Source organism: Propithecus coquereli, unplaced genomic scaffold (assembly GCF_000956105.1).
Source record: "Propithecus coquereli isolate 6110/MARCELLA unplaced genomic scaffold, Pcoq_1.0 Scaffold181, whole genome shotgun sequence".
NCBI classification, from domain to species: Eukaryota; Metazoa; Chordata; class Mammalia; order Primates; family Indriidae; genus Propithecus; species Propithecus coquereli.
In genome coordinates this window covers 3,216,568-3,240,187 of record NW_012142857.1, presented here as the reverse complement: position 1 = coordinate 3,240,187, position 23,620 = coordinate 3,216,568, and the positions used below count along the sequence as shown (strand labels likewise).

Sequence of the window (23,620 nt, the reverse complement as noted above, 5' to 3'; positions counted from 1 at the left end):
GGCTATTTGGTGTGGAGCTTGGATAAAAGCACCTGACACACAAGGCCACCTCCTTGCCCCAGGACCAAGTCAAAGGCTCCATCTGATACTGTGGGGAAGCGACCCTCCCAGCAGTCTTTTTTAGTAATCAGAAAATGTACTTATTTATCCTGCTGTCAACAGGAATAAATTATATCCTACCTCCTCGTCCTTGCATTAGGAGGAAAAAAGTGAAGGTAACATCAGGCATGAGGGATCTTTCTGAAATGTTTGCCCCGGCAACTTTTCCGCCATAGTGGATAAAAACGCCCTCCTGGGGTGAGATCCTTGGTGTTGTTCCCGCCCCCCCCCCACGCCCGCCGCAGATATCTAATTGGATTCCAAACGCGGAAACCCTGAGAAAGAGGCAGGTTTCCTGAGAGGCTTCAACTTGCACGCATTTCTGATCCCATCGCTGTCCCCCTTCATTTTAGGCGCCCTGATCGCCTGGGGCAAGGATCCGGTTTTATACTTTCATAACACTCTGCGCTAGAGAGAGGCCCCTCTCCAGGCAAGCCCTGGGCGCCTCAGTCCTCTGGGATGCAGGAAGGCGCTGTTGCCGCGGGGCCCAGTCGCTGGAGGGGGTCCAGCAGATCTGCCCGCGCAGATCCTTGAAAAGCAACAAGAAGCATCACCCACCAAACCCTGGACTGAGTCTTCCGTCAAGGACCTGGGTTCGCGCACTCTGCGCCACACCCGCCAGGAAGCTCCCTCGCCCCTGCCTCGCCCAGCCTCTGCCTGTGCCCTCCGCTGACTGATCCACCGCCAGTGACTCCAGGAGCGAGTGCGGGGACCCAGTTCCGGCTGGGCCTCGGTTCCTCGCGAACCGACTCCAAGCAACCCAGGGAGGGCGAAAGCCGGCATGCCCCTGGCCCTCGGCATACCCAATCTGATCCCGCAACGTTTCCTTCCTCCAGGCTGGGAGAGGAGAGGGGGAGAAGGTAGACCGAAAGTCAAAGACATCCCTTTGACTTTCCCTCCCCGACCTTTGCCAAGGTTCCGAACCCCACACCTACAAGTCAGAGAAAACCCGACGCGCGCCCCGCGCTCCTCCAGGGCGACCTGGCTGCGCTACAGGATCCATTACCCTCCGCCGAGAGGAAATCTCGTCGGTCCACTCGCTTCCAGGAGGAGTTGCCGCTTAAGCCAGGGAAGGGAGCGGCCCGACCCCAGCAGAGGCAACTGGCATCCCTGAGGGGCGCTCCTGGGTGAAGCAAGGACAACAGCCTCCGGCTTTTTCTCGAGGTCGGGGGCCGGGGCTGAGGGGCCCACACTGACCCTCTGGGGAGTCCCCGCCGGCCCTCGGGAGGCGGAGCCGGGCCCGCGCCGCCCTGCGGGCAGTTACCTGGCGCACCTAGGGGGCGCAGAGCGCTGCGGGGAGGCGCCCAATTCTTCCTCCCGCTGAAAGAAAGTGCCAGAGCTGGAGCAAGAAGGGGGTGCGAGGTCCTTTTCTTAACCAAAGCCTCGCTCCTTAGCACTCGCGCTTCCCACCTCTTTGGAAAGTCCACGCTGGTGCCTGGGGATCTACGAGTTCAGTCCTATCCAAACCGTGGGACGCTCAGAACATGCAGACACTTTCTTCCCAACCCCATTTGAGTTAGGGGTGGGAGGAGGGGGCCGGGTTCAGCTTGAACCGCTTGCTCTCTCTGCCTCGATTCTTAAATGGAAAGACCGTAACAGTTCTCTCGTTGCTAGTGCGGGATTCATTCTGCAACGCTCTGTCTCCATTTCTTTTCCATGCAGAGGACTGGTCTCAAGTGACACGGTTACAGCTGCGGCCAGCCCCGCTCCCAAGCATTGGAGAAGAGAAGAAAAAGGAGAGGTCTGGGCTTCCCCTCCACATCTCCACTTCTCTAGCCTGTTGGTCTTTTTCTCTCCCTACCTTTCGACACCCCCTCCCCCCAAAATCACAGTCTCGTTGGTATCCGCGCTTCTCCCTGGTAGAGGGTCCGGAGCGTGCAGCGGGTAGCTGGAGCTAAGCGCTAAGGCCAAACCTAGGATTTTCCTTCAGAGACGAGTACAAAGTGAAAGAAGAACGGGGAGCGAGAGGGTCAGGGGTACCGAACCTGGCGACTAGATATTACTTTGGTGGAGAGAGGCGCGTTTAACCCAGGAACTTTCTCCCCCACTGTGGCCCAGACGCACACCACCGTCACCCACCCAACAGGTTTGCAAACCCTGTTTCGAGCCCGAAAAACTCGAGCTGATAAAAGTCATCTCGGGGGCTTAGAGCGGCAAAGCCCAGGGCGTCTGGGAGAGGGGACGTTCTAGTCTTCCCAGACACTGAAGTCACTTGGTCGCAAACCTGACTCGCTCACTGAGTCGCCAGGCGAAGGCCGGCGGCGGCTTGCGCGCATGTGGACTGAGACGCGCACCATCGGTCTGCGGTGCCTTCCGCCCGCCAGCGCGGGGCTGTTCTCTTAATGAATTACTAATGAGTTAAAATTGGGCAGCAGGCTTAATTAAAGCGTAGAGGCAATGTGTTTACCACATTGTAATTGAACTCATTAGGGCTATGGCTTTTTGTTTTTTAAGCAGCCGCCTTCCTTCTCTGCGTCGAATAATCTATGGGAAGCGTTTATTAGAGAAGGAGGGGGTAGGGGAGAAACAGTCCATCAATTCTTTCAATGAAAAAGACAGGATGGGAATGGGGAGGCGGATACAACGCAGATGTCTTGGTGGAGCCAGGGCTAGACCCAGGCTTCCCGAGAAGTTCCAAGGGTAGGGTGACCCGGTGAGCGCTGCGGGCACTTGGAAAGTTGCCAAGGAAGGGACTAGGCCAGAGCCTGAAAGGCTGACTTTGTGACATCACGAGTCCTCCTAAACTCGGTCCTTATTGCAACCATACCCGCCCAGAGCGCTGGGCTCCAACTGGAACCCTGGCCCACACTCACCCTGCCATGCGGTTCGTGATGAGACGGATTCGACATTTTTTTTTTAAAGCAGCCTATGTTTGGCCCCAAAGCTATCCTTCCCTGGGGGTGCTGAAAAGGACTCACTCTCCCGTGTCCAATCTTCCCAGCTCCCCTCCCCAGGTTCTGGAGTCGCACAATAAGTGTCCATGACCAGCGCTCCCTATGAACGCCGCCCTCTGGGCCCGATCTCACCTCAGGTGGTCTTTCCCCCAGAAACAGGGGAAGGAGTGCCCGTGATTGGAGAGGCGCACCTGCGCGCCCTGGGACAACCCTTCTGGCAGGGAGCGCAAGCTGCTGAGCCAGGCTGCGCGCCCCCAAGGCGAATTGCCCCCTCTTGTCCCTGGCCCCACTCCAATTACCAGGCCTCCGACCCTCGCCTCATTTCTGTTCCAGCCGGACCCCTGCGCATGGAGGGGTGAGAAGTAGAGGGCTGGGGCTGGGGCCGGTGCAGCGCTCTCCACCTGCCCTGCCCTGCCTGACCAACAGGCGGCGTCAGAGACCTAGGTCTGAGCTGGGGTGGGGGGTGCCGACCTGAGCAAGCTACGCCGAGGAGCTGGGCGTGAGGAGATCGACCCTCACCCCAAACTTACAAACTTGCCCGGGAGGGGAGTAGGGAGAGCCGAGCAGCTGCGGGGACTGCCGAGAAGGGGCGGGGCGGGACAGGACAGGGTCTCGCCGGGGACCGGGCGCGAGCAGGAGCTGAGGACCGCGGGCGGCGGGCGGCGGCGGCGGATCCCGCGCGGGGGAGGCGGCGGGCGCCGCGGGAGGCAGAGCTCGGCGGAGCAGCCGCGAGCGCGAGGCAGGCGGGAGGACCGAGCGCGGAAGGCCGCAGACCGCGCCGGCGGCGCGAACAGGTAAGTGGCTTCATCCTCCGTCCTCGGCCTCCCCTCCTCCGGAGAATACTGGGTTGGAAGGGACTCCAGGAATTTCCGGCCCCGGCACGGCTTCCACGGCCTCACAGCTGACCCCAACCTCCACCCGCCCCTCCGCCCTTAATGCACACCCATTCCCAAGTCCCCACCCCGCACCATTTGTGGATTTTGTTCAAAGTATCCCCCTCCAACCCCGCCAGTCCCCCACCCCATCCCACATTCTATCTCCGCCTGACCCGGGAGGTTGAGGTAAATTGTCTCTAATTTGTTGCTATAAGATTAATTGCAGAAGGTGGGTCGATTTGATTAAGGCAATTAATCTTTGGTTACAGCGTTCTGGTGTCACTTGTCGGGGGGGGGCGTGGAGAGAGCTAGCAGAGAAGGCAAACGGGACTTTTTGGAGAGGCTGAGGAAAGTAGCGCTCCTGCCTGGGACTGCATCCAGATCCTTGCCCCACACCCCCGCAGCCCGCAGCCCGCAGCCCCCAGCTCGCGCCGGCGTTTCAGCACCATCAAGCGCGGACAGCGACTCCCGCGGGCAAGCGCAGTAACTTCCCCAGCCCCAGAGGTTACACCTCTCAGGCAGCGGCCGGAGCTGACCGGGTCCGGGGGTACATCCCCCGCCTCGTCTGCGGCCCAACCACTGGGCTTCCCTTTCCCCACTGCTGCAAGGCAGGATCCGTCCAAATGGAGTCCTGAAAACCCCCAATAATGAAACTCGCCACGGGGCAAGAAAGGGAGAAACCCCCCACACACACCTCCAAACGCCACCTAGAAAAGTTCCCAAAGCTGGAGTTTTCTCTTTTCGTGAATAATTAACGCCAGTCATAAATAACTGATGCAGGCAGTGGAGAAGAGCAGAGAGAGGAGGCGGGCGAGAGCCAGAGCAGCCAAAGAGAGATCGAAGAGTTTGTTAAAGGACCATTAAGGAAGTCTTGCTGGGAACGGCATTCCTCCGTAGATCACGCAAAGCGGTTCCACCCTGGCGTGGGGTAAAAGCAGGGGAGAGAGGAGCCCAGGGGAGAAGAGACTGTGCTGACCAAGCTCGGAGCACGCATTCTGGACCCAGTCTCCGCACTTTCACCATCCCCTCACCCAACCCAGGTCTCTTCCCGAAGCCCTCTGGGCCCCCTAGTCATGTCCTCATCCTCACGCATGGGCCCAAAGTGCAGATGTTCTGGGCTACATAACAGAGGCCCAGGGATGAATCTGGGCTTTGAGCTCTGACAGTTCAGCCCAGGACTGTGGCAAGACCTACCCAATCCCAACTAATTTGCAGGCACCTCTCCATAGCTCCCCATTGCAGACCATACCATTTCATTCTTTTCAGACTGGTCCAAAGTCTTGAGACTTTAGCTTCCAGCTTGTTCTTTCCCACCTGCCCACACCAGAACCTGCAAGAACAGGGTATTTACAGTGCTCTCCCCCTCCAACTACCTCACAGTCTTCCACTGCCCTTCCGCCATCTCCAATTCCTGACATAATCAAAGGGTCTTGAGCATGCTGACCTCTGGTATCTTGCATCCATCCCCGCTCTGCACTGGGACTCTTGTGCAGGGGTTTTAGAACCTGGAAGAAAGCTCAAGAAGAAACCCTTGCACCTAGGCTGGAGACCTATGCCAGTGCTTTTTGGCTTCTCTAAGAAACACTGGCCTCTCACCAGACAGATAGCCTTAGTTAGCCAGTGCATATTTTTAGAGTGAAACTCCTGAGGTCCTCTCAGCAAAGCAGCCAGCACAATCATTCACAGGAGCTTATTGAGGCCATCCCCTAAGCAAAGCCATGTCTTTTTCCTTATGCAACATGTCATAGGCCCTAGGAAGAAGATATTGTAGACCGCACCAGCCACCACCATCTGTAAGGTGGGGTTCTGACTCAGGGGCAGTCAGGAACCCTCTTCTGAGCTTGTCCTTTGGTTAACAGCTTCCACCACACCCACTTCCCTGATGACCGTCTCTTGACCTCTGGGTATACTAAAGGCCAGCCTGACTTCTGACATTTCTGGGCTGGGAGCTGAGAGTAGCTTTCACAGTGAAATTGGTGGCCAAGCCTCAGGAAATCTAGGCTTAGACTTTTAATGAAAATTTTCTCTTCTCTTTATGTGATATAAAAGAAAACACTAAAACCAGTTTTATTTTCTCACCTACCTTATTCCTACCTCAACATCCTTCAAGCTCTGAGCTCTACCTTTTAAGAACTTGGAAGTTTTGAATGGGAAAGGGAAATAGAGGGAGAAGAGAAAAGTCTTGGAGAATTGTCTCTCTGCCCCAATAGGAACATAACGACCTGGGAGGATTGTTGTGAAACTAGACAAAGGGGTGGGAGGAAATCAGATGAGGGGGAGGCTAGCCCTGGAGCCATGGATTGTTTACTTCTCATATAAAATATAACTCCCCCAAGCAGGAAGTTACTGCAAACAAGTATCAATAATGAATGAATCTCCTGTAATAAAATACTTACATAATTAGCACAAGTCAAGTGGTTGCATTATGTTAACCTTTTGCAACTCTGAGCTGGAAAATTTTGCTCCAGAAATTCTCAGAATGCCGTTTTCATTCTCGAGAGAGGGTGAGAACCAAGCACTCACCCAGCCTTCCACTCTGTTGTGATATGGTTTCCCATTTCTGAACCAGAACGTAAGTACTTCTGAAATATAACAGAAAACTCTCTTTGGTGAATTCAGAACAGTCATTAACATTCAGTTTTAAGTGAATGTTAACAGTAAATAAAGAAATCTCTTGATTGTAATAGTAGTAACAAAGCAATAATTACCCAGTAGGTGGTCATCAGTAATGATAAATGTATCATTATTACTGTGTGAGTCTGGGAACTCGGTTTTGGAAACTACTTCAGACTTTTTAGTAGCATGGCTGGTTACAAAGCATTTCTTAGCCTGCAAAAGCCATATAATTTTATACACAATTTAGGTGAAAATAAATTTAAATCTGTATATTACATTTTTAATTTCAAGTTAGTAATTAAAGTTGGTTCATTATATCTCCTCTGAAACCCTCAGTGCTCATCTCCATGGTTTGTTTGTACAATTTGTTTCTAAGACACCCAAGGTTACACAGTTCTAAAAGATGGAAAATTTAATTATTTGCCAACATTAAGAGTTTGCCGATGATATCATAATGCGTCTTGGAAAAGTTTGGGATGGTATTGCCTTTGGTCTGTTTAGCTCTACTTCCTCTTGGAACCCCTTAAGCCCTATGGAGGAAAGCATTTTTTGTTTAAAAAAATACTTTTAAATACACCAAAATAGGAAATTTCTCTCAGTATTCTCTCTAAATATTCACTGATTGCTATATTTTCAGGGAAAAAGTATCAATGACTCAGATTTCTATTCTTCTCTTCCCTGGGATTTAATTTTGCTAATATCTAATTTTACCTCTTTGCTACCACTGAGTTATAGTCTGCAAGCAGGAGGAAAGCTGAAGGCATGAGGCTTATTGGGCAGTCAGAGAGCACAGGATAGTTTAATAGTGTATTAACTAATGGAATCAAGCTTGATGGCAAAGTGGAAATTTTTTCAGAAGGAGGGGGTGAGGATTTGGAAAAGAGCAAGAAAGAAAAAAAATGCTTTATTTCCTCAGGAAATAAAATCCAATGTTCCTTCCTCCACTGTCAGCTGCGGAGATGTAAAATGTACATCTATGTCATTTTCTCTCTTGTGACATGTCAACAGATAATGTACACCCCTTCCCCCTACTCCCACTCTTCTGCCTCCTCTCCCCAAGCTTTAAAATGTCCTGCTGCACATCCTCTGTATATCCTCAGCCTTAGTTACTTCTTAAACTGGTTTCCTGAAACATAACAGCCAGTTATAAAATAAAATAATTCCCAAGCCCCATTTCTTATACTTGGTGGTAGTTGGAATCTTTGTATGATTAAAGATTCTTTTGCAGAAATCCACCCAAATTCTTGCCTTGGTTTTCTCTCCCACGATCTCCATTTCTTGCTCCACTTTCTCCCTCTCCTATTCTCCTTTTTTCTCCTCTCCCTTCTTTAGGAGTGGCAATCAAAAAGGGCAAGCATCTTGCCTTGTTATTCATTATTATAACAGCATCTTTGAGATGCATCTTTGCCAATGAAAACTCCATGTAGATGCCTATCCTTTTGTTGCAGCGGCCTAGGTTATTCAGGAGCAGAGACAAAAGCCTGAAATGATGTGATCTAAATGAGCTCTGGGGTTTTCCAGCTGGGACCACCTCCATTTCAAAGGACCCCTCCTTTTCAATGTGGGGAGGAGGAGGGTGGAGGGGGTGGGTACATATGTGTATGCATGCACAGAGAGAGAGGGGGAGAGAGAAAGGGGAAGATAGGGAAGGGAGTGAGCCTAGTGGGCTTATTCCCTGTGCCAGTGTCCCTCTTTCATGCACATTTGCAGGTGTGTTCAGGGAGAGCATGCATCCATGGGCTTGTGTGTGTCTTCAGGTATTTTGTGTGCCTTTGAATTTTATCTTGGTCAACTAATATTTGCTAAGTGACTACCAAGTACACTAAGTTCGTCTTCCATTCTGGATTTTATTACTTGATGTAAGCTATGTGCACATGTGTGTGCCTTGCTGTGTTTACAGGTTTGGGAGGACTTATGAAGAAATGTGGATTCTCTTTCCTAATAAAGTCCAATAGCAACTGTTTCAATTAGTCCCTGGCCTCTGTGAACTGGTAGGGTAAACGCCTTCTCTGCCACTTACCCAAATGCAAGTTTCCTTTTAAGAATGGATCAAGGGAAATTAAGTCTTGGTTCCTCCTCCCACAGTCTCTATTTCTTACAAAGATGCTTGTTTGAAGTGTAAGAAGCACTCACTGATTAGTGCATGAGGAACCAAGGGATCACTGGGGCAGGATGCAGATCCTGCAAATTGTATTCATTTCCCTTTCCCTTCCCCAATTCTGGCTTAGATTTTTAGGTTTGTGCTATCATTGTACTTCTCTTGGGCTACTCTGGCCCCAGGAAAAAGGGTCCTTGTCTATAGTCAATGTTTTAGAGGAGATTCAGAGTGAATCAGCCTCAGAATGCTCAGAGGCCTTTCTAATTTCTCCTATAACTTCCATCATGAATGAGTGTTTGGTTTGCTCCTTGCCCTGGTTTGCTTTCTGTCATTCCAGCTGGGGCAGTGGGAAAAAAAACAAGGAGTCTGAGCTGGGTTTGCAAAGCTGCAGAAAGCTTTTTAGGGTAGAAAGTGAGAACTGAGGGCTATCAGCAATCATTATCATTATGGCCACTATCATTACTAATTTTTATATCAACATACTTAAAATGGGTTAAACAAACACTAGCTGGAGTTCTGGCCAACTGTATGTAAAATAAACACTAGACCAATTAAGGGCAGACTAAAGTTTTAAGGAAAAGGACTAATGTTCCTCCAGGGAACTTGATTCCCTTCTGCTCACCACTAAGCTAAAATGCCTTTGATGTCTTTTATTCTGGAGTTAGTGAAGATTTGTAATGTATCTTGTAACAGGACAGATTTAGCTCTTATCCTCATTCTTTGAGGAAGGCGCTTTTAAAGCTACCATGTATTAAATGACTACTGTGTGTCATGCACTTTGCATATATGATCATATTTAATTCTCACAACACCCCTGCGGGCGACCTATCAATCTCCTCATTTTGCAGATGAAGAAACTGGGGCTCGGGAGGTTAGGTATCTGAGCAAGATTCCACAGCTAGTAAGTAATTGAGGAGAAATTTGTACCTAGTTTCATCTTACTCTGAATCCTCTGTTGTTTCTTTACTAGAATTCTTCTGTACCTGACAGTTCTGCCCGTCTTCCAGTTTCCTTCTGGGCCACATCGGTCACCTTTTACAGACTTGAGACTAACAGGGAAACCACTTTTTGATCTATCTGGTGCAAAAACACCAATGCCAGGAACACTTATGGCAGGGACACAGTAGCAGTAATATTTCTACATTACAGCTGAGAATGGAGTAAGATAGAATGGGAGAGAGGGATAGAGGCTGTTTCTTTGATCTGTAATTGTCATGAGTTCCTTAACACCCAAGCTGAGAGTGGGAGGAGAGGGAATATCTGGTGTTTCTGGTTGTGATGAATTTTTATTAAGGTCTTTATCTTCCTTGCTGTCAGGGCAAGGAAAGGGGTGGGGTTGCGGGGGGATGCTGAATTGTTCAGTCCTTGGAGATGGGGCATGTGTGGGAGAAGTAGGGGCTGTGGTTCTGTGTTGCCCCTTGCCTCCCTCTTAAGTCTATGAGGCCAGAGCCCAACTGAGGGCTCCGATGGTTTCAGGCTGGGAGGCTTCTTCCGGGAGCGCCTTGAACGCAGTAGGATCTGCTATGCCTTGGAAGGATGCATCTCGGCAGCACCGCGGACAGCTCCCATTGGCTTTGGCTTAGTTCCCCCAGCGTCCGCCGCCCGCTCAGAAATCTGACTGCTTCCAAACTGGAGGACGCTGGGCTCGGCTTCTGCTGGCTTTGGATTCGCTTCAACCAATTGCTAAAAGCTGTCGCTGGAAACACATCTGCGCTGCTGTGCCGGCCGCTTGCGCCTGCATCCAGTCGTCGCCTCCCGTTGCGAGGGGACCAGCTCGGTTTGTGGTTTTCCTTTGGGTCCGGCGTCTGGGCTCCTTTACCTGTCCTTGGCCTGGGTGAACCGCAGCCGCCCGGAACGGAGATGGGAGTGGAAATGCTCTCCTCCGTGCGGTGATAGATCATGCAAACGGGTGACACCAGTTTAACCAATAAAACAATTTGAATCAATTAGCCGGCTGAGGAGAGTCCCGACGTGTAAAATGCATGTCAGCTCGAATAGGAAAGCATTGATTAACTCGGGCCAGACCAGCCTCCTCCCGCCACCGCCATCTCCTCCCTGAGTCTGCCAGGGTCCCAGGGGCCAGGACAGGGACTGACAAGGACCCCGCAGAGGACCAGCAGGCTTGTTCAAACCGAGGAGAAAGCAAAGGTTCAGAGAGACGGTGGGTGCAGAAAGTTGCTCACAGACTCAAAATACACAAACAGGCTGTAATTCCGCAGTCGAGCTCGGGTCTCAAGATGAGGATTCTCCCAGAGCACGAAGTTTGCTTTGAACAAAAACGTTCTCCACCTTCGCCTTCCAAAAATATAATTAGCCAGACCTTTCAAACAGACACCCCAGACTCACTGGGGAAATAAAATACTGAACTAGTCTTAGAATTATTTGTGTAAAAATAATTCGTGTAAAAATATTTAACCTAATACTGCACGATTCTCTCTCTAGTGGAACTTTGTTATATTAAAATAAAGTTATGTATCCTGTTTGTCCTACGGGGTGGGGATAGGGGGAATAAAGTTACAGGCTTGTATGCAGTAAGCCCCCAAAGTAATGTGTGAATGTTTATGTTTAAAGATTCAGGTAAGGAGGTGACTACAGGTATCACCCAGGTATGTGTTCACACCTCAGGTAACCAGGGATGGGAAGGAAGGCAAAGATGTGGCCCATTTTTCTTTTCAAAGAAAGATGTTTTTGAAGATGGCTTTTTGTTTTAAAGGTATAAATTTGTAAGAGGAAGAGGAGCCTTATGGGGTAAAGATGTGAAAGGAACTACACAGTAAAAAGCAAAGACGGTGCTCCCTCCCCAGCACTGACCAGGCATTTCCCTGCAGTATATTAGTGAGATGATAGGACTTCTCTTTTCTCCCCATTTTCAGTCTCAAAATCCGCCCATTTCCAGCCTTCCCTTACACCCGGCTGAAGCTTTCTTTCTAGCAGTCCAGACACTGGAAACCTGCTTTGTGGGAGCTCCTGGTCCCAGAGAGGAGGGAGGAGATGAGGGAAGAACCCAGTCTGGCCGTGGATCCTTCAGAAGAATGCGGGGCCTTAAGCCTTTCTCCAGAAGGGACTTGTGAATGACAATGGCGCTCTTTTGGCGAGTGGGCTGGGCAAACAGAAAGCGAGAGTTTCCCTTCTTTTTAGAAGAGAAGGCTTTCAGGGCTTAGGGAGGGAGTGCTCAGCTGATTTCAGCCCCTTAGGACAGAACCTAATTTGTGCCCTTAATGCCCTTAAGAAACTAGGAGAGGGTGAAAGATTATTTCACTGCCCTTTGAAACTTATGCCACACAAACCTTTCAATTTTCATGGCTCTGAAACTGTGTTTTGGGATATTACTTTACAATAGCAGCAACTCCTGAGCAACAAGCCCCTCATGTTTCTGTTCATTTGACTTCCCTTGGTTTTACTAACTTTTGATGAAGTGTTAAGATTTCATATTTTTACTATTGTATTTAGCAGTGGTTTATTGTTGATGCTCTGACAGAGTCTGGTTGGGCTTCTGGCTTAGTAGAGGTTATTCGATTATTTCCACAACTCTAAGACTGTTTCACCAGGCATTAGTTGAAAATTCAGCTATGGTAGTAAAGGAAAAACTTAAAGGATTCCCCAAACCCACCCCCAGCAGGTAACCTTCTTAGAATGTCCTCCAAATAAATGGTTTCTTTCCTTTCTGATAAACTAGCTAGTGGTTGTTTTGACTCTTAACAGCTGGTCAATTGGAAGACAATATATTGACACTTCACTAATATCCTAGGGTGTGCCTTACTTTGGGGAAACTACAGGGAAAGGTTTTTTCATCCTACCTGTCTTCAGTGGGAGGCATACCTCCACATGGTTCCCTAAGGAAATTTACTTCTTCAGGGAAACTGGCATCTTGCTCAAGGACCAGTCAAGGTTGGGAACCCCCCTGCTTCTCCACCTCACCTCTTCCTTGTGCTAAGGCGACCTGCATGGATCTTATTAAACGGGTTAGCGAACTATTCTGAATGAAGTTGAAAGATGAATGCACACGTTGGGTCCTCACCTAATTGTACACTTCATGAAATAGAGTAGGCTGCAGTGACTCTCTGTTTCTTTTCCTAAAAAGCAAATGTATATGCAAAAGTAGGGACACTCTTTATTCTTCCTTCCAAGTTTTCAGATTGGGCACCCTACGTGGAAACTTCTCTTCTTCTTCTCATTTCACAGCGTTTCAAACGAGTCGCTGAAGCTAACCTATTCTCAGCTGACTGTGGATTCTATACCTTCGGAGACACTCTGAGAGGCTACTGGTTTGCACCGTGTAACAGAGAGATCATTCATGAAGGAGCGTGACTCAGAAATGAGGGGAGGGGACAAAAACAGGCAGGAATACAGTTAATTTGGAGGCATCCTTCTAGAATCGGGGCCTCCAGGATCCAGGTCCCTGGGATGCACGCAGACTGTTCGGCTTTCCACTCCTAAATCAGATCTGCGGCTCCAGCACGATTGCTGCGTTTTGCTCCCGGGTTGGGGAGGTTGCTGTCAACAGCGGGTTGGTTAGGTGGTAGCTTTCGTGCCTGCTGAGAAAGGATCTCTATGTTCCTCGCTCTCGCTTTCGCTCTCCCCCTCCCTCCCTGTAACATGCCAGCCCTTTAATGTGGAGTGTCAGGGAGACGGTGACGTCACCCTGCCCGCTGGGTGGCGTCCCCTCGGTCCGACACGAGTTCAGAGACAGAGAAAGGCGCTGTCAGACTGCGCTCCACTTGGGGCTCGCCTGCCGCAGGGTTCCGCACGCCCACACTTTCCGCGGTTCAGGGGACGCCCCGCCGCAATTCAGGCGGTCATTCTCCCCCGGCCGGGGTTCGAGCGTCTTTAGCTCGAACGAGAGCCCGGATCTTCACGCAGAACCCGCCGGAGTCCCGCCCGCTGGATTCGAGGACCCGCTTGGATGCTTCGCCTCCGAGCGCCCTCGGAAGATGGGCCGGCAGCCGCACGCCTGAAGACACCTAGGAGTTACCAGGTACTGCCGGAACCGGCCTGCCCTAACTCGGCACACAGCTCGTGGTTCACTATTTCAGTTCCCCGGCGACGGGATTTCCGCGTTACGTTGAGGGGCTGCGGCGGGCTTCGTTGTGACAGGTTTGGGAGCCAGGAGAACTAAGTCGGGGATCCTTGGATCGTGAGCAGGATAGGGAAGTTCCCAGCTTCCTTTTTCAGTTCAGCTAACTTTTAATTGTCTCTTCTCCTCTCGTTCCCTTAAAAAAATCTCCCAACCTAAACCTTCTTATTTGTGTCTCTGCTCTGACAGGAGTTTCTGTGAGGGTTTGGGGTGAAAGTGGAGGACACCCAGGAGGAGACACTTCTGCCTGGTCTGCCGCTGCTAGGGCTGCGGGTCCCTAAAGCAGAACCAGCCCTCCTCCTGGGCAGGCCCGCTGCCCGCATTGCTGGGGAGCGGGAGAGTTCGAGTTCTCCCAGGGTCTTATTAAGCTAATACGAATCTTGTTTGGAAGGGAAATGAGCATTGAAGGGCCATTTGGCGGAGCTAGGTTTGATTGTATCAGGCTCAGGTATCACTGTGCCTTGAACTGCCATTTAACGCCCTGTCCCCTGGAAATATTGTCTCTGATCCATCCGAAGTGACAAGCCAGGCTTTCCTCTCGTTTGATTGCGTCGAGGTTTGTTCAGCCTTCCTGGAGGCCACCAAGTGTAATAAGAGCTGAGGATTCAGGGGCAGAAGGGCAGAGGCTGCAGTATAGATGCCATGGGGGCCCAGAGAGAGGGCACAGATGTGACAATTTGGGTGAGGGAGTAGGATAGTGTATCCTCTGAAATCTCTGTAATAACAAACTGTACTTGGTGGAGTATGGCTATACCATGGCCACTGGTGATTTTCCAGGGCAAAGAATAGTCTTGGCCAATGCGCTATGACATGTAGCTGTGGAAAGGTCACTGTTTTCCTAGGCAATGAGCGATTTTGAGTAGCTCGATTTAACATTGTCACAAATGTTTCTTTTGCTTCCTTTTTCTATATTTTCGATTTACTGGATATTTTCACTTATGGTAGCATCAGTTGACCAGAGACGAAGTTAGAAATTTTACCACAGGCCCAACCTGGGATTTTGACTTTCAACACTCCCACAGATTACCTAGCCCACAGATGATCTGCATTGGGGGAGGGGGCAGCTTTTCTCCCATAAATATATAATCTACATAGATCAAGGAAAAAAAGGTCACAGAAGGTAGTTCACATTAAACTAAATTTGCCTTTTGAAGTCTGCCAATAAAGATCCCCAAGAATTGTTCGTTCCCTTGCACTGTTTCTGGGTTTAACACACTTGCCTGTACTTACTTTTTTTTATTGCCATGAAAATGACAGGAAAACATTTTTTTGAATGTTTATAATCTTCAACTTTATCTTTTTAAGCCCCCTATCGGGGACCAGAACCACTCAGTTCAGCAAGTGGGGTTTTGAAATAGATAACTGAAAGAGAAACATTCTATTTTGGTGCAATTGTGTATATGGCTTTGTACATTTTTCACTTTTAAAAAAAATTCTAATTACAGTAAAAAAAATATCTAATGGTAAGGATAGGTAGGAAGGGATTTCGTTTTGCTTTAATGAACTGTGTTTCAACCAGTAGTGAATTTCCCCAAGGAAACCACAGATACCACAAAAATCACTTTTTAAAAGGTTTGGGCTTATGTTTTTTTAATCAAAATCAATCTATTTTCAAGCAAATGCAAATGGTCTCTCTCTCTTTAAATTTGGGTTTCAATACCCAAGCTCCAGTTTTCCAAAACTTTTACAATCTGCGCTAGTTACAACTGTCATTATTTTCTAATTTCTAATGGGCACACCATTTTGTTCCAACAGCTTCTATAAATCCAGGATAACGTATCAAATTCCTTGGGAATTGACTGCTTTAAATATATATATTTCATTTACTTGGAATGTTTAGAAGTACCTTCAGATCTTTGTATTTCTAACGGACAACCTTGAAGGAAATTAAGAGAGATGACTCTCATGTCTGATAGTTGGTCACTTTTTCCAGTTATAATCATGTCTTAACCAAAGCAAAGAAGTTATTACAATTCTTCAGTTTGCGATTTTCCCCACCCCTCTGTTTTATGATGAATAGGCTCAAATCAACGCTTTCTCCTTTCCCTTCCAGTCTCCAAGGCAGACCCAGAGGGCTCGGCCCGGGGTTCCGCGGCGGAGGAGATGGCTTCCAGCCCGCTGCCGGGGCCCAACGACATCCTGCTGGCGTCGCCGTCGAGCGCCTTCCAGCCCGACGCGCTGAGCCAGCCGCGGCCAGGCCACGCCAACCTCAAACCCAACCAGGTGGGCCAGGTGATCCTCTACGGCATTCCCATCGTGTCATTGGTGATCGACGGGCAGGAGCGCCTGTGCCTGGCGCAGATCTCCAACACACTTCTCAAGAACTTCAGCTACAACGAGATCCACAACCGCCGCGTGGCGCTGGGCATCACGTGCGTGCAGTGCACGCCAGTGCAGCTGGAGATCCTGCGGCGCGCGGGAGCCATGCCCATCTCATCGCGCCGCTGCGGCATGATCACCAAGCGCGAGGCCGAGCGTCTGTGCAAGTCGTTCCTGGGCGAAAACAGGCCGCCCAAACTGCCCGACAACTTCGCTTTCGACGTGTCGCACGAGTGTGCCTGGGGCTGCCGTGGCAGCTTCATCCCCGCGCGCTACAACAGCTCGCGCGCCAAGTGTATCAAATGTAGCTACTGCAACATGTACTTCTCGCCCAACAAGTTCATTTTCCACTCCCACCGCACGCCCGACGCCAAGTACACTCAGCCAGACGCTGCCAACTTCAACTCGTGGCGCCGTCATCTCAAGCTCACTGACAAGAGCCCCCAGGACGAGCTAGTCTTCGCCTGGGAGGACGTCAAGGCCATGTTCAACGGCGGTAGCAGAAAGCGTGCTCTACCCCAGCCGGGCGCACACCCCGCCTGCCACCCGCTCAGCTCCGTCAAGGCGGCGGCAGTGGCAGCCGCGGCCGCCGTGGCAGGGGGCGGGGGACTGTTGGGCCCGCACCTGCTGGGCGCGCCCCCGCCGCCGCCGCCACCGCCACCCCTGGCGGAGCTGGCGGGCTCACCACACGCTCACCACAAGCGGCCGCGATTCGACGACGACGACGACTCCCTGCAAGAGGCGGCCGTCGTGGCCGCCGCCAGCCTCTCGGCTGCAGCCGCCAGCCTCTCAGTGGCGGCGGCCTCGGGCGGCGCCGGGGCTGGAGGGGGCGGAGCCGGGGGTGGCTGTGTGACCGGCGTCGGCGCCGGCGCGGGGGCAGGCGCGGCGGCTGGCGCCAAAGGACCGCGCAGCTACCCGGTCATCCCGGTGCCCAGCAAGGGCTCGTTCGGGGGCGTGCTGCAGAAGTTCCCAGGCTGCGGAGGCCTCTTTCCTCACCCTTACACCTTCCCGGCCGCAGCCGCCGCCTTTGGCTTGTGCCACAAGAAGGAGGACGCGGGCGCCACAGCCGACGCCCTGGGGGGCGCGGGTGCTGGCGGCGCGGGAGCGGCGCCCAAGGCCGGCTTGTCCGGCCTCTTCTGGCCAGCGGGCCGAAAGGACGCCTTCTACCCGCCCTTCTGCATGTTCTGGCCGCCGCGGACCCCCGGCGGGCTTCCAGTGCCCACTTACCTCCAGCCCCCGCCACAGCCGCCCTCGGCGCTGGGATGCGCGCTTGGTGACAGCCCGGCCCTGCTGCGCCAGGCCTTCCTGGACCTGGCCGAGCCCGGCGGCGCCGGGGGGAGCGCTGAGGCTGCGCCCCCGCCGGGCCAGCCCCCTCAAGTAGTGGCCAACGGCCCGGGCTCCGGCCCACCGCCTCCTACGGCGGGCGCCGGCGCTCACGACGCGCTCTTCGAGTCGCCCCGGGGCGGCAGCGGCGGGGACTGCAGCGCGGGCTCCACGCCTCCCGCCGACCCCGCCGCTGCGTCCGGGCCTGGGGCTGCGGCCGGCGGAGCGGGCCCTGCGGGCTCCCGGGTGCCCGCACCTCACCACCCGCACCTTCTGGAGGGGCGCAAGGCAGGGGGTGGCAGCTACCACCATTCGAGCGCCTTCAGGCCAGTGGGCGGCAAGGACGACGCGGAGAGCCTGGCCAAGCTTCACGGGGCATCGGCGGGCGCGCCGCACTCGGCCCAACCGCACCACCACCACCACCATCACCATCACCACCCCCACCACCACCATCATCCCCCGCAGCCGCCGTCACCCCTGCTGCTACTGCCCCCGCAGCCCGACGAGCCGGGTTCTGAGCGCCACCACCCGGCCCCGCCGCCGCCCCCGCCCCCGCCTCCTCCGCTGGCCCCGCAGCCGCACCACCGAGGCCTTCTGTCCCCCGGGGGCACCAGCTGCAGCTACCCCAGCGAGGACAGCTCTGAGGACGAGGAGGATGAGGAAGAAGAGCAGGAAGTGGACGTGGAGGGCCACAAGCCCCCAGAGGGCGAGGAAGAGGAAGAGGAAGGTCGAGACCCTGAAGAAGATGAGGAGGAAGACGAGGAGACCGGGGTTCTACTGGGAGACCCCTTAGGTGGAGGCGGCCGCTTCCTCCAGGGCCGAGGGCTGTCGGAGAAGGGGAGCAGCCGGGACCGCGCTCCAGCCGCCGCGGGCGCTTTCCCGTTGGCCCTGAACTCCTCCAGGCTGCTGCAGGAGGACGGGAAACTGGGTGACCCCGGCGGCTCGGACCTGCCCCCGCCCCCACCCCCGCCCCTGGCCCCCCAGAAAGCGAGTGGCGGTGGTAGCAGCAGCCCGGGCAGCCCGGTCCACCATCCATCACTTGAGGAGCCGCCCTCCTACAAAGATGTAAATATCCCCTTTAGGCTCTTTCAAGCTAATTATTATTATTTAAATGCACCTTTACGCTGAATCGGTTACATATGCGCAGGAAAGATGAATCACCAGATTTCCCCACAGAAATGAAATATTCAGTGTGTTTAGGAGGGCTTCTTTCCTGCCAATGGTCCTCCATAAAAATGTGGTTTCTGGTCTCTTTCTTATAACGCCTTTCAAAGGCTTTGAGGCCTCCTTTCCCTCTTACATTTAAGTTGGCTGCTCATAGAAGTTGGAAAAGACCCTTTTATTGACCTGGTCCTTCCTCTAATCCAACAGTCCCCTATGCCCCCCAGCTGAGCACATTTGTTCCCCAAAAAGCAGCGAGACCACAAAATGGCAGCAGTCTGTTTTCTTCTCTGGAATTCAGTGCCTCCCCCAACCATGACTCAAAAAAGATCAAAAATACTCTAGCTTCAAAAGTTAAAGTCCGTTGTATTTTAACTGCTTTAATCAAGGTTTAGCCAGAATCTGTAAGATACTGTGTGCAGTAAAATAAAAGACACAATCTTCGGCAAGACCCTCTTCTTGGAAACCAATTTCCACCAACTGAAAAACACTTCTTGGGATCCCCGAAAGACCAAAGTTAAATTTAAATGGTTTAACATTCAGCGTTCACTCAAGTGTGCAGAGAAAACACTTTCAAGGACTTTAGAGTGAACTGAATCTGTCCCAGTGAAGCGTAGATTTGACAAATAACATTGTATATTTATTAACAGAGGCTATCATAGGCATATATTTAATTAATCTGTATTGCTTCTTAAAGGATAGTGCAGGTATATGCAGTCAGACACATGCATCTAAGTACAAAACTATTCAAAGAAGATGATCATCAAAAAAAAGATGTCTCGAGAGGCTCCATGGAGCCACTTTTATTGATGCTTCTTCCTGCTGACTGTTGACATTAGCATATGGTTTGATCCAGGCATTGATTTGTATGTCTAATTCTTTTCCACACAGAGTCAGAAAACTAAGGAAAATAACCAAGTTATTGTATCTACAAAGGATGACAACAGCTTTTCAGGTAAAAGAAAAATGAATCACCACTTTTCTTGCCTGCATTTAATCATTTCTGTGAGATTTATACCCAGCTTCCCAGCCCACTCCCTGCCACCATTGTTTTTCGTCCACTGATTTTTATGCTTTGTTTGTTTGTTTTTTGGATATCGCTGTTTATATTTGAAAGAGCAACATTTCTGTAGTTTGCAAGCGATGGCAATGTTCTAAATAACAGTGGCATTGCCCCCAATCTCGGCATACCTCTTTGCATTTAAATGATGTCAGCTCTCTAAACATGCACAATTACATAAATACATGTCAAAATTCTTAGATGTCTTTGTCACATTTTTTGGAGAATATTTAGAACCTTCTGATTATTACTCTTTAGTCATTCTCAAACTTAGATATAATAAACAGCATCCCCTTCCCCCAAAAAAAATTCTTGGATGTCTTTGTATCCCATTTGTCAGTCGGATCACTTGTAGAATTTGTTTTGTTTTGGTTCTAGATAAGAACAAGGAGCATAGCTTTTTCATCACAGACTCTGATGCTTCTGGAGGAGATTTTTGGAGAGAAAGATCAGGTAGGCTGGGAACAAACAGGAGGAATGAATAGTCAGATGACAGAGAGAGGGGTTGAAATTCATAATCAAAAGACTGAATATTTAGTACAAGGGTAAAAATAAAAAACAATTCCTAATAGATATAACTAAGAAAAACACAAATGGGAAAGCACTGACATTAATAGCAATAAGATTATTAATTGCTGGGCATATTTCAGAAGAAAATTCAGAAATATATCAGGTTACACAATGAAACAGGCTGGAAAAGCATAAAATGACAATAATTGAAATGTTCTCTTAGAAACCTTCCATTAAAAAGGATCACAGCTTATTGCTTTTAATATCTGTCAGAAAGACATTAAAGGTGTTTTATGACATCTATGCCAACATTTATATTATCTCCATGATAATGATCTCTACACAAAATGTATAATACATTTACAAAAATTACATTATACAAATTAAATGAAACCACCTTTTACTGATTGCTAAATGTCTCCAAGGGGTTTGGGAAAGACGTGATTAGAAGTTTTGATACTAAGTTGTCTATTGCAGTGTCTTAAGGAGAGGGTTTTGTTTCTTGGGAAAAAGGAATCTAATTTTCCATTTATGTAATGCAAACTGCCTTGGCTTTGACTATTCACGGTTAATTGACTGTCAAACGAGGTTGTTATCCTGCGGCAATGTCTGCAAATTTGCCTGTCAAATGAGACAGAGAGAGCAAGCTAGGAAGTGAGGGAGAGAGAGAAAGAGTGGTGTAGGGAGCAGAAATAAAGAAAATAGGATCTTTAAGGAATCTTATATAACAACAAAGTACAATGAAAATGGTCTCCAAACCTTTGTTTTTATTTTCTCATAAAGGAAACTTCTCAATATTTTAAATGGCACAAGGAAAATACGTGTTTTAATGAAAAAAAATGGTTTTATATATCATGGGAATAAAGCTTTATATATTATCAGATATTTCCAAATTATTTCATGCATATATTCTATAAATGATGATCAACATCCAATTTTGATTAACAATGCTGAGGAGTTGCTAAGAAGAATTTTGTAGTATATCATTGGTTAGTGGCCACATCAAGTTTACATAAAATACACAATACTGTCATTTTGTGCATTCGGGCATTACCTGTTCATTAGTACATTTTAAATGTTTTTATTATTGTCACTTCCACACATTAAACCCTTATGCCCTTTGAAAATTCATAAAATTATCTTTCGCAAATTTGCTCTGTGTCTAATATGATAAAATTGTTAAATGTGGATTTTTCTGTTACAATCTAAAGAGTATCATCTAAAGTCACAAAGGCAATGATATTTTCCAGGAACTACCTCCTCCCTAGTGTGGTATCTCACAAAATTGAAGCCTGAAATGCAAAGCGTTGCTACTAAGGAATTTCTAATGGTTTTTGCACACACACAAAAAAAGGGTTTATAATTCTATTCAGTTGATTCTGTAATATCTCACCATTTTCCAGACATTTCTAGATAGTCAATTGCTTTTGTTTGATATGTGTAGAAATTAATAGCCACTGGAAATAACACATTCATGAATATGAAAAAACAATTTTAGAAACATTCCTCAGCCCCAGATCAAATGATATTTAGCAGCTCTGTATGGCTAAAAATAGATTTAAAAGTAGCCCAATTTCTCCCACGCCTGGAAACCATAGACGGGGAGTCTATATGTACTCTCGTGAATGCAAATTAACTCGGGCCCTTTCAACAGCTGAAGTGGATTGGAGACCTTTGCTAGGTCTGTGTTGTACGACCAATGAGCACTAGAGAATTTCCAGTCCTCTACGAAAATAGACAAAACTCAGAAAGAGAATTTAAAAGCAGTGTCACATCCTAGTGGCACTGTCAAGAACTTACTTAATTTGGGGGAATTTTTATTTACTTTTTAAAAATTTTATGTGTGACCTCATTTTCTAAGCAGGCCCCATGAAGCCCAAAGTCCAATAAAATAAGAAAACTTGCATGTAGCAGTGACTGTGTATTTTTTTAATAATGTAACCCATTCAGAGGTAGGATATAGACCCTGCTTTCCATTCACTGATCTCAAAATAGGTTTTAATTTAGTGTTGCTGGTTAAAATTAGTACATTGTAATTTATATGCATTAATTTTAAGGTGGTTTCACTGCCTAAATTTGGAAGTTTTTATTTTGGAGTTGGCTATTGGTGATATTAACATTCAAATTATAATATACATGTATTTAGTATAGTAACTAAATAATGCATTTAGACCTTGAACCTCACACCCTGAACTTCATTTAGCTACTAGATAAACATCAATCATCATTAGTCTACTTCTGCTAAACTCTATTTGGGTACAAATTTTGAAGGAAATTTTTAAAACTGTAAATGTGTTATAAAAGATGTAAAATGTACAATAGCTTTTTCAAGAGATAACAATGATTTGTACACAACTATGGGATAATTTAATGTTTAAAATAGTTTCCATAAATTTAATGAGAAAATCCAAATTTCACAATCAGAAATCATTTATTTTTAGGAACTTTAATTTCCTATACTGCATTTAACAGCTAGTATTCATGATTTTTATAAAGTTTTAAGCTAACATTTCAACAACTGTGCATACCCATTAGAAATCTAAATGTATTAGAACAGAGTTATATGCTCTTCATTGCCTGTCTTAATTATTACGAATCTCTGAATAATTGTTAAAAACTGAATTTCTCTCTTTCATCTTCCTCTGATTTGAATGGATTTTGCAAATAAGTTCCTGGTCTTGAAAGGGGTTTGTTTTTCCCGTATTTAATGAGTCCAGTAAACCCTGAAAAGCCATCAGAACCCCAGAATGATAGCCAGAGTGAACAAAAAACATGGAATTCACTGTTGTTTGATTCAAATGGAAATATAAATGCTAAAAGGAAGGAAATAAAAGTATAGTCAGGATCGGTGTTCACATAAAAATTCCACAGTGCCTGGAGCTCAGGGCGGTACCGTCAATAGTTATAATGGTGATAACACCTAGTCATACTATTGATATATTGCTAGTCTCTTCCTCACAATAATTAATTTGATACAGATTCTCATAGAAACTCGTTCCTCATTGATTTTCCATATCACAATTTCATTCTCACATTATTCAGGAAAGCGTGTAGGTAGTAGATTATACACTATTATTATCCTGTATTGAATGGGAGACAGGTGAGATGTGGAAGGGATAAAAACATAGTATCAAAATGAGCAAATTTCAGGGGAAGGACATATTTTGTTAAATTTATCTTGGAAACTTGGGTCATAAGAACTTCATCCTTTAGGGTTTTTTTTTTTTTTTCTCTAAACATGTGAAGATGTTTTAAACACCAAAAAGTGTTTAAGGAGTTTGGGTTGTTGTGGGACTTAGCTGGGTGCATGTTCAGCTGTTCTTGCTTGTAGAAAAGATTAGATTATTGTCTTCATATTGAAATGCGCTTTTGAGAAAATCCCCGAGTGGGGGCCCTATTGGCCCATGTTTTGATATTAATTTATTTACTTGTGGTCAGATTCCAAGAATGCATTTATTTGGCAAAATGTGAAAAAGTCAGATGAGCCCAAGTGATTATGAGCATTCGTGATTAGATGTTTTGGAATGGTAGCAGCCAAAGGCTTTATCCAGTACTCCCTGCTTGTTAGTGGAGATATTTTTCCCCATGTAG

The 23,620-nt window shown here is 48.5% G+C and overlaps 1 protein-coding gene across 1 annotated transcript in view; it reads left to right on the top strand.

The window, feature by feature from the left end:
• Positions 1-15,759: 15,759 nt before the first annotated feature.
• SKOR2 (SKI family transcriptional corepressor 2) overlaps positions 15,760-23,620 on the top strand; it is a 35,136-nt gene continuing 27,275 nt past the window's right edge. Inside the window, exons 1-3 of the mRNA XM_012642660.1 lie at positions 15,760-18,363; positions 19,351-19,414; positions 19,898-19,972. Of these exons, the coding sequence (XP_012498114.1) occupies positions 15,760-18,363; positions 19,351-19,414; positions 19,898-19,972 (2,743 nt within the window). The remainder of the gene's footprint in view (positions 18,364-19,350; positions 19,415-19,897; positions 19,973-23,620) is intronic.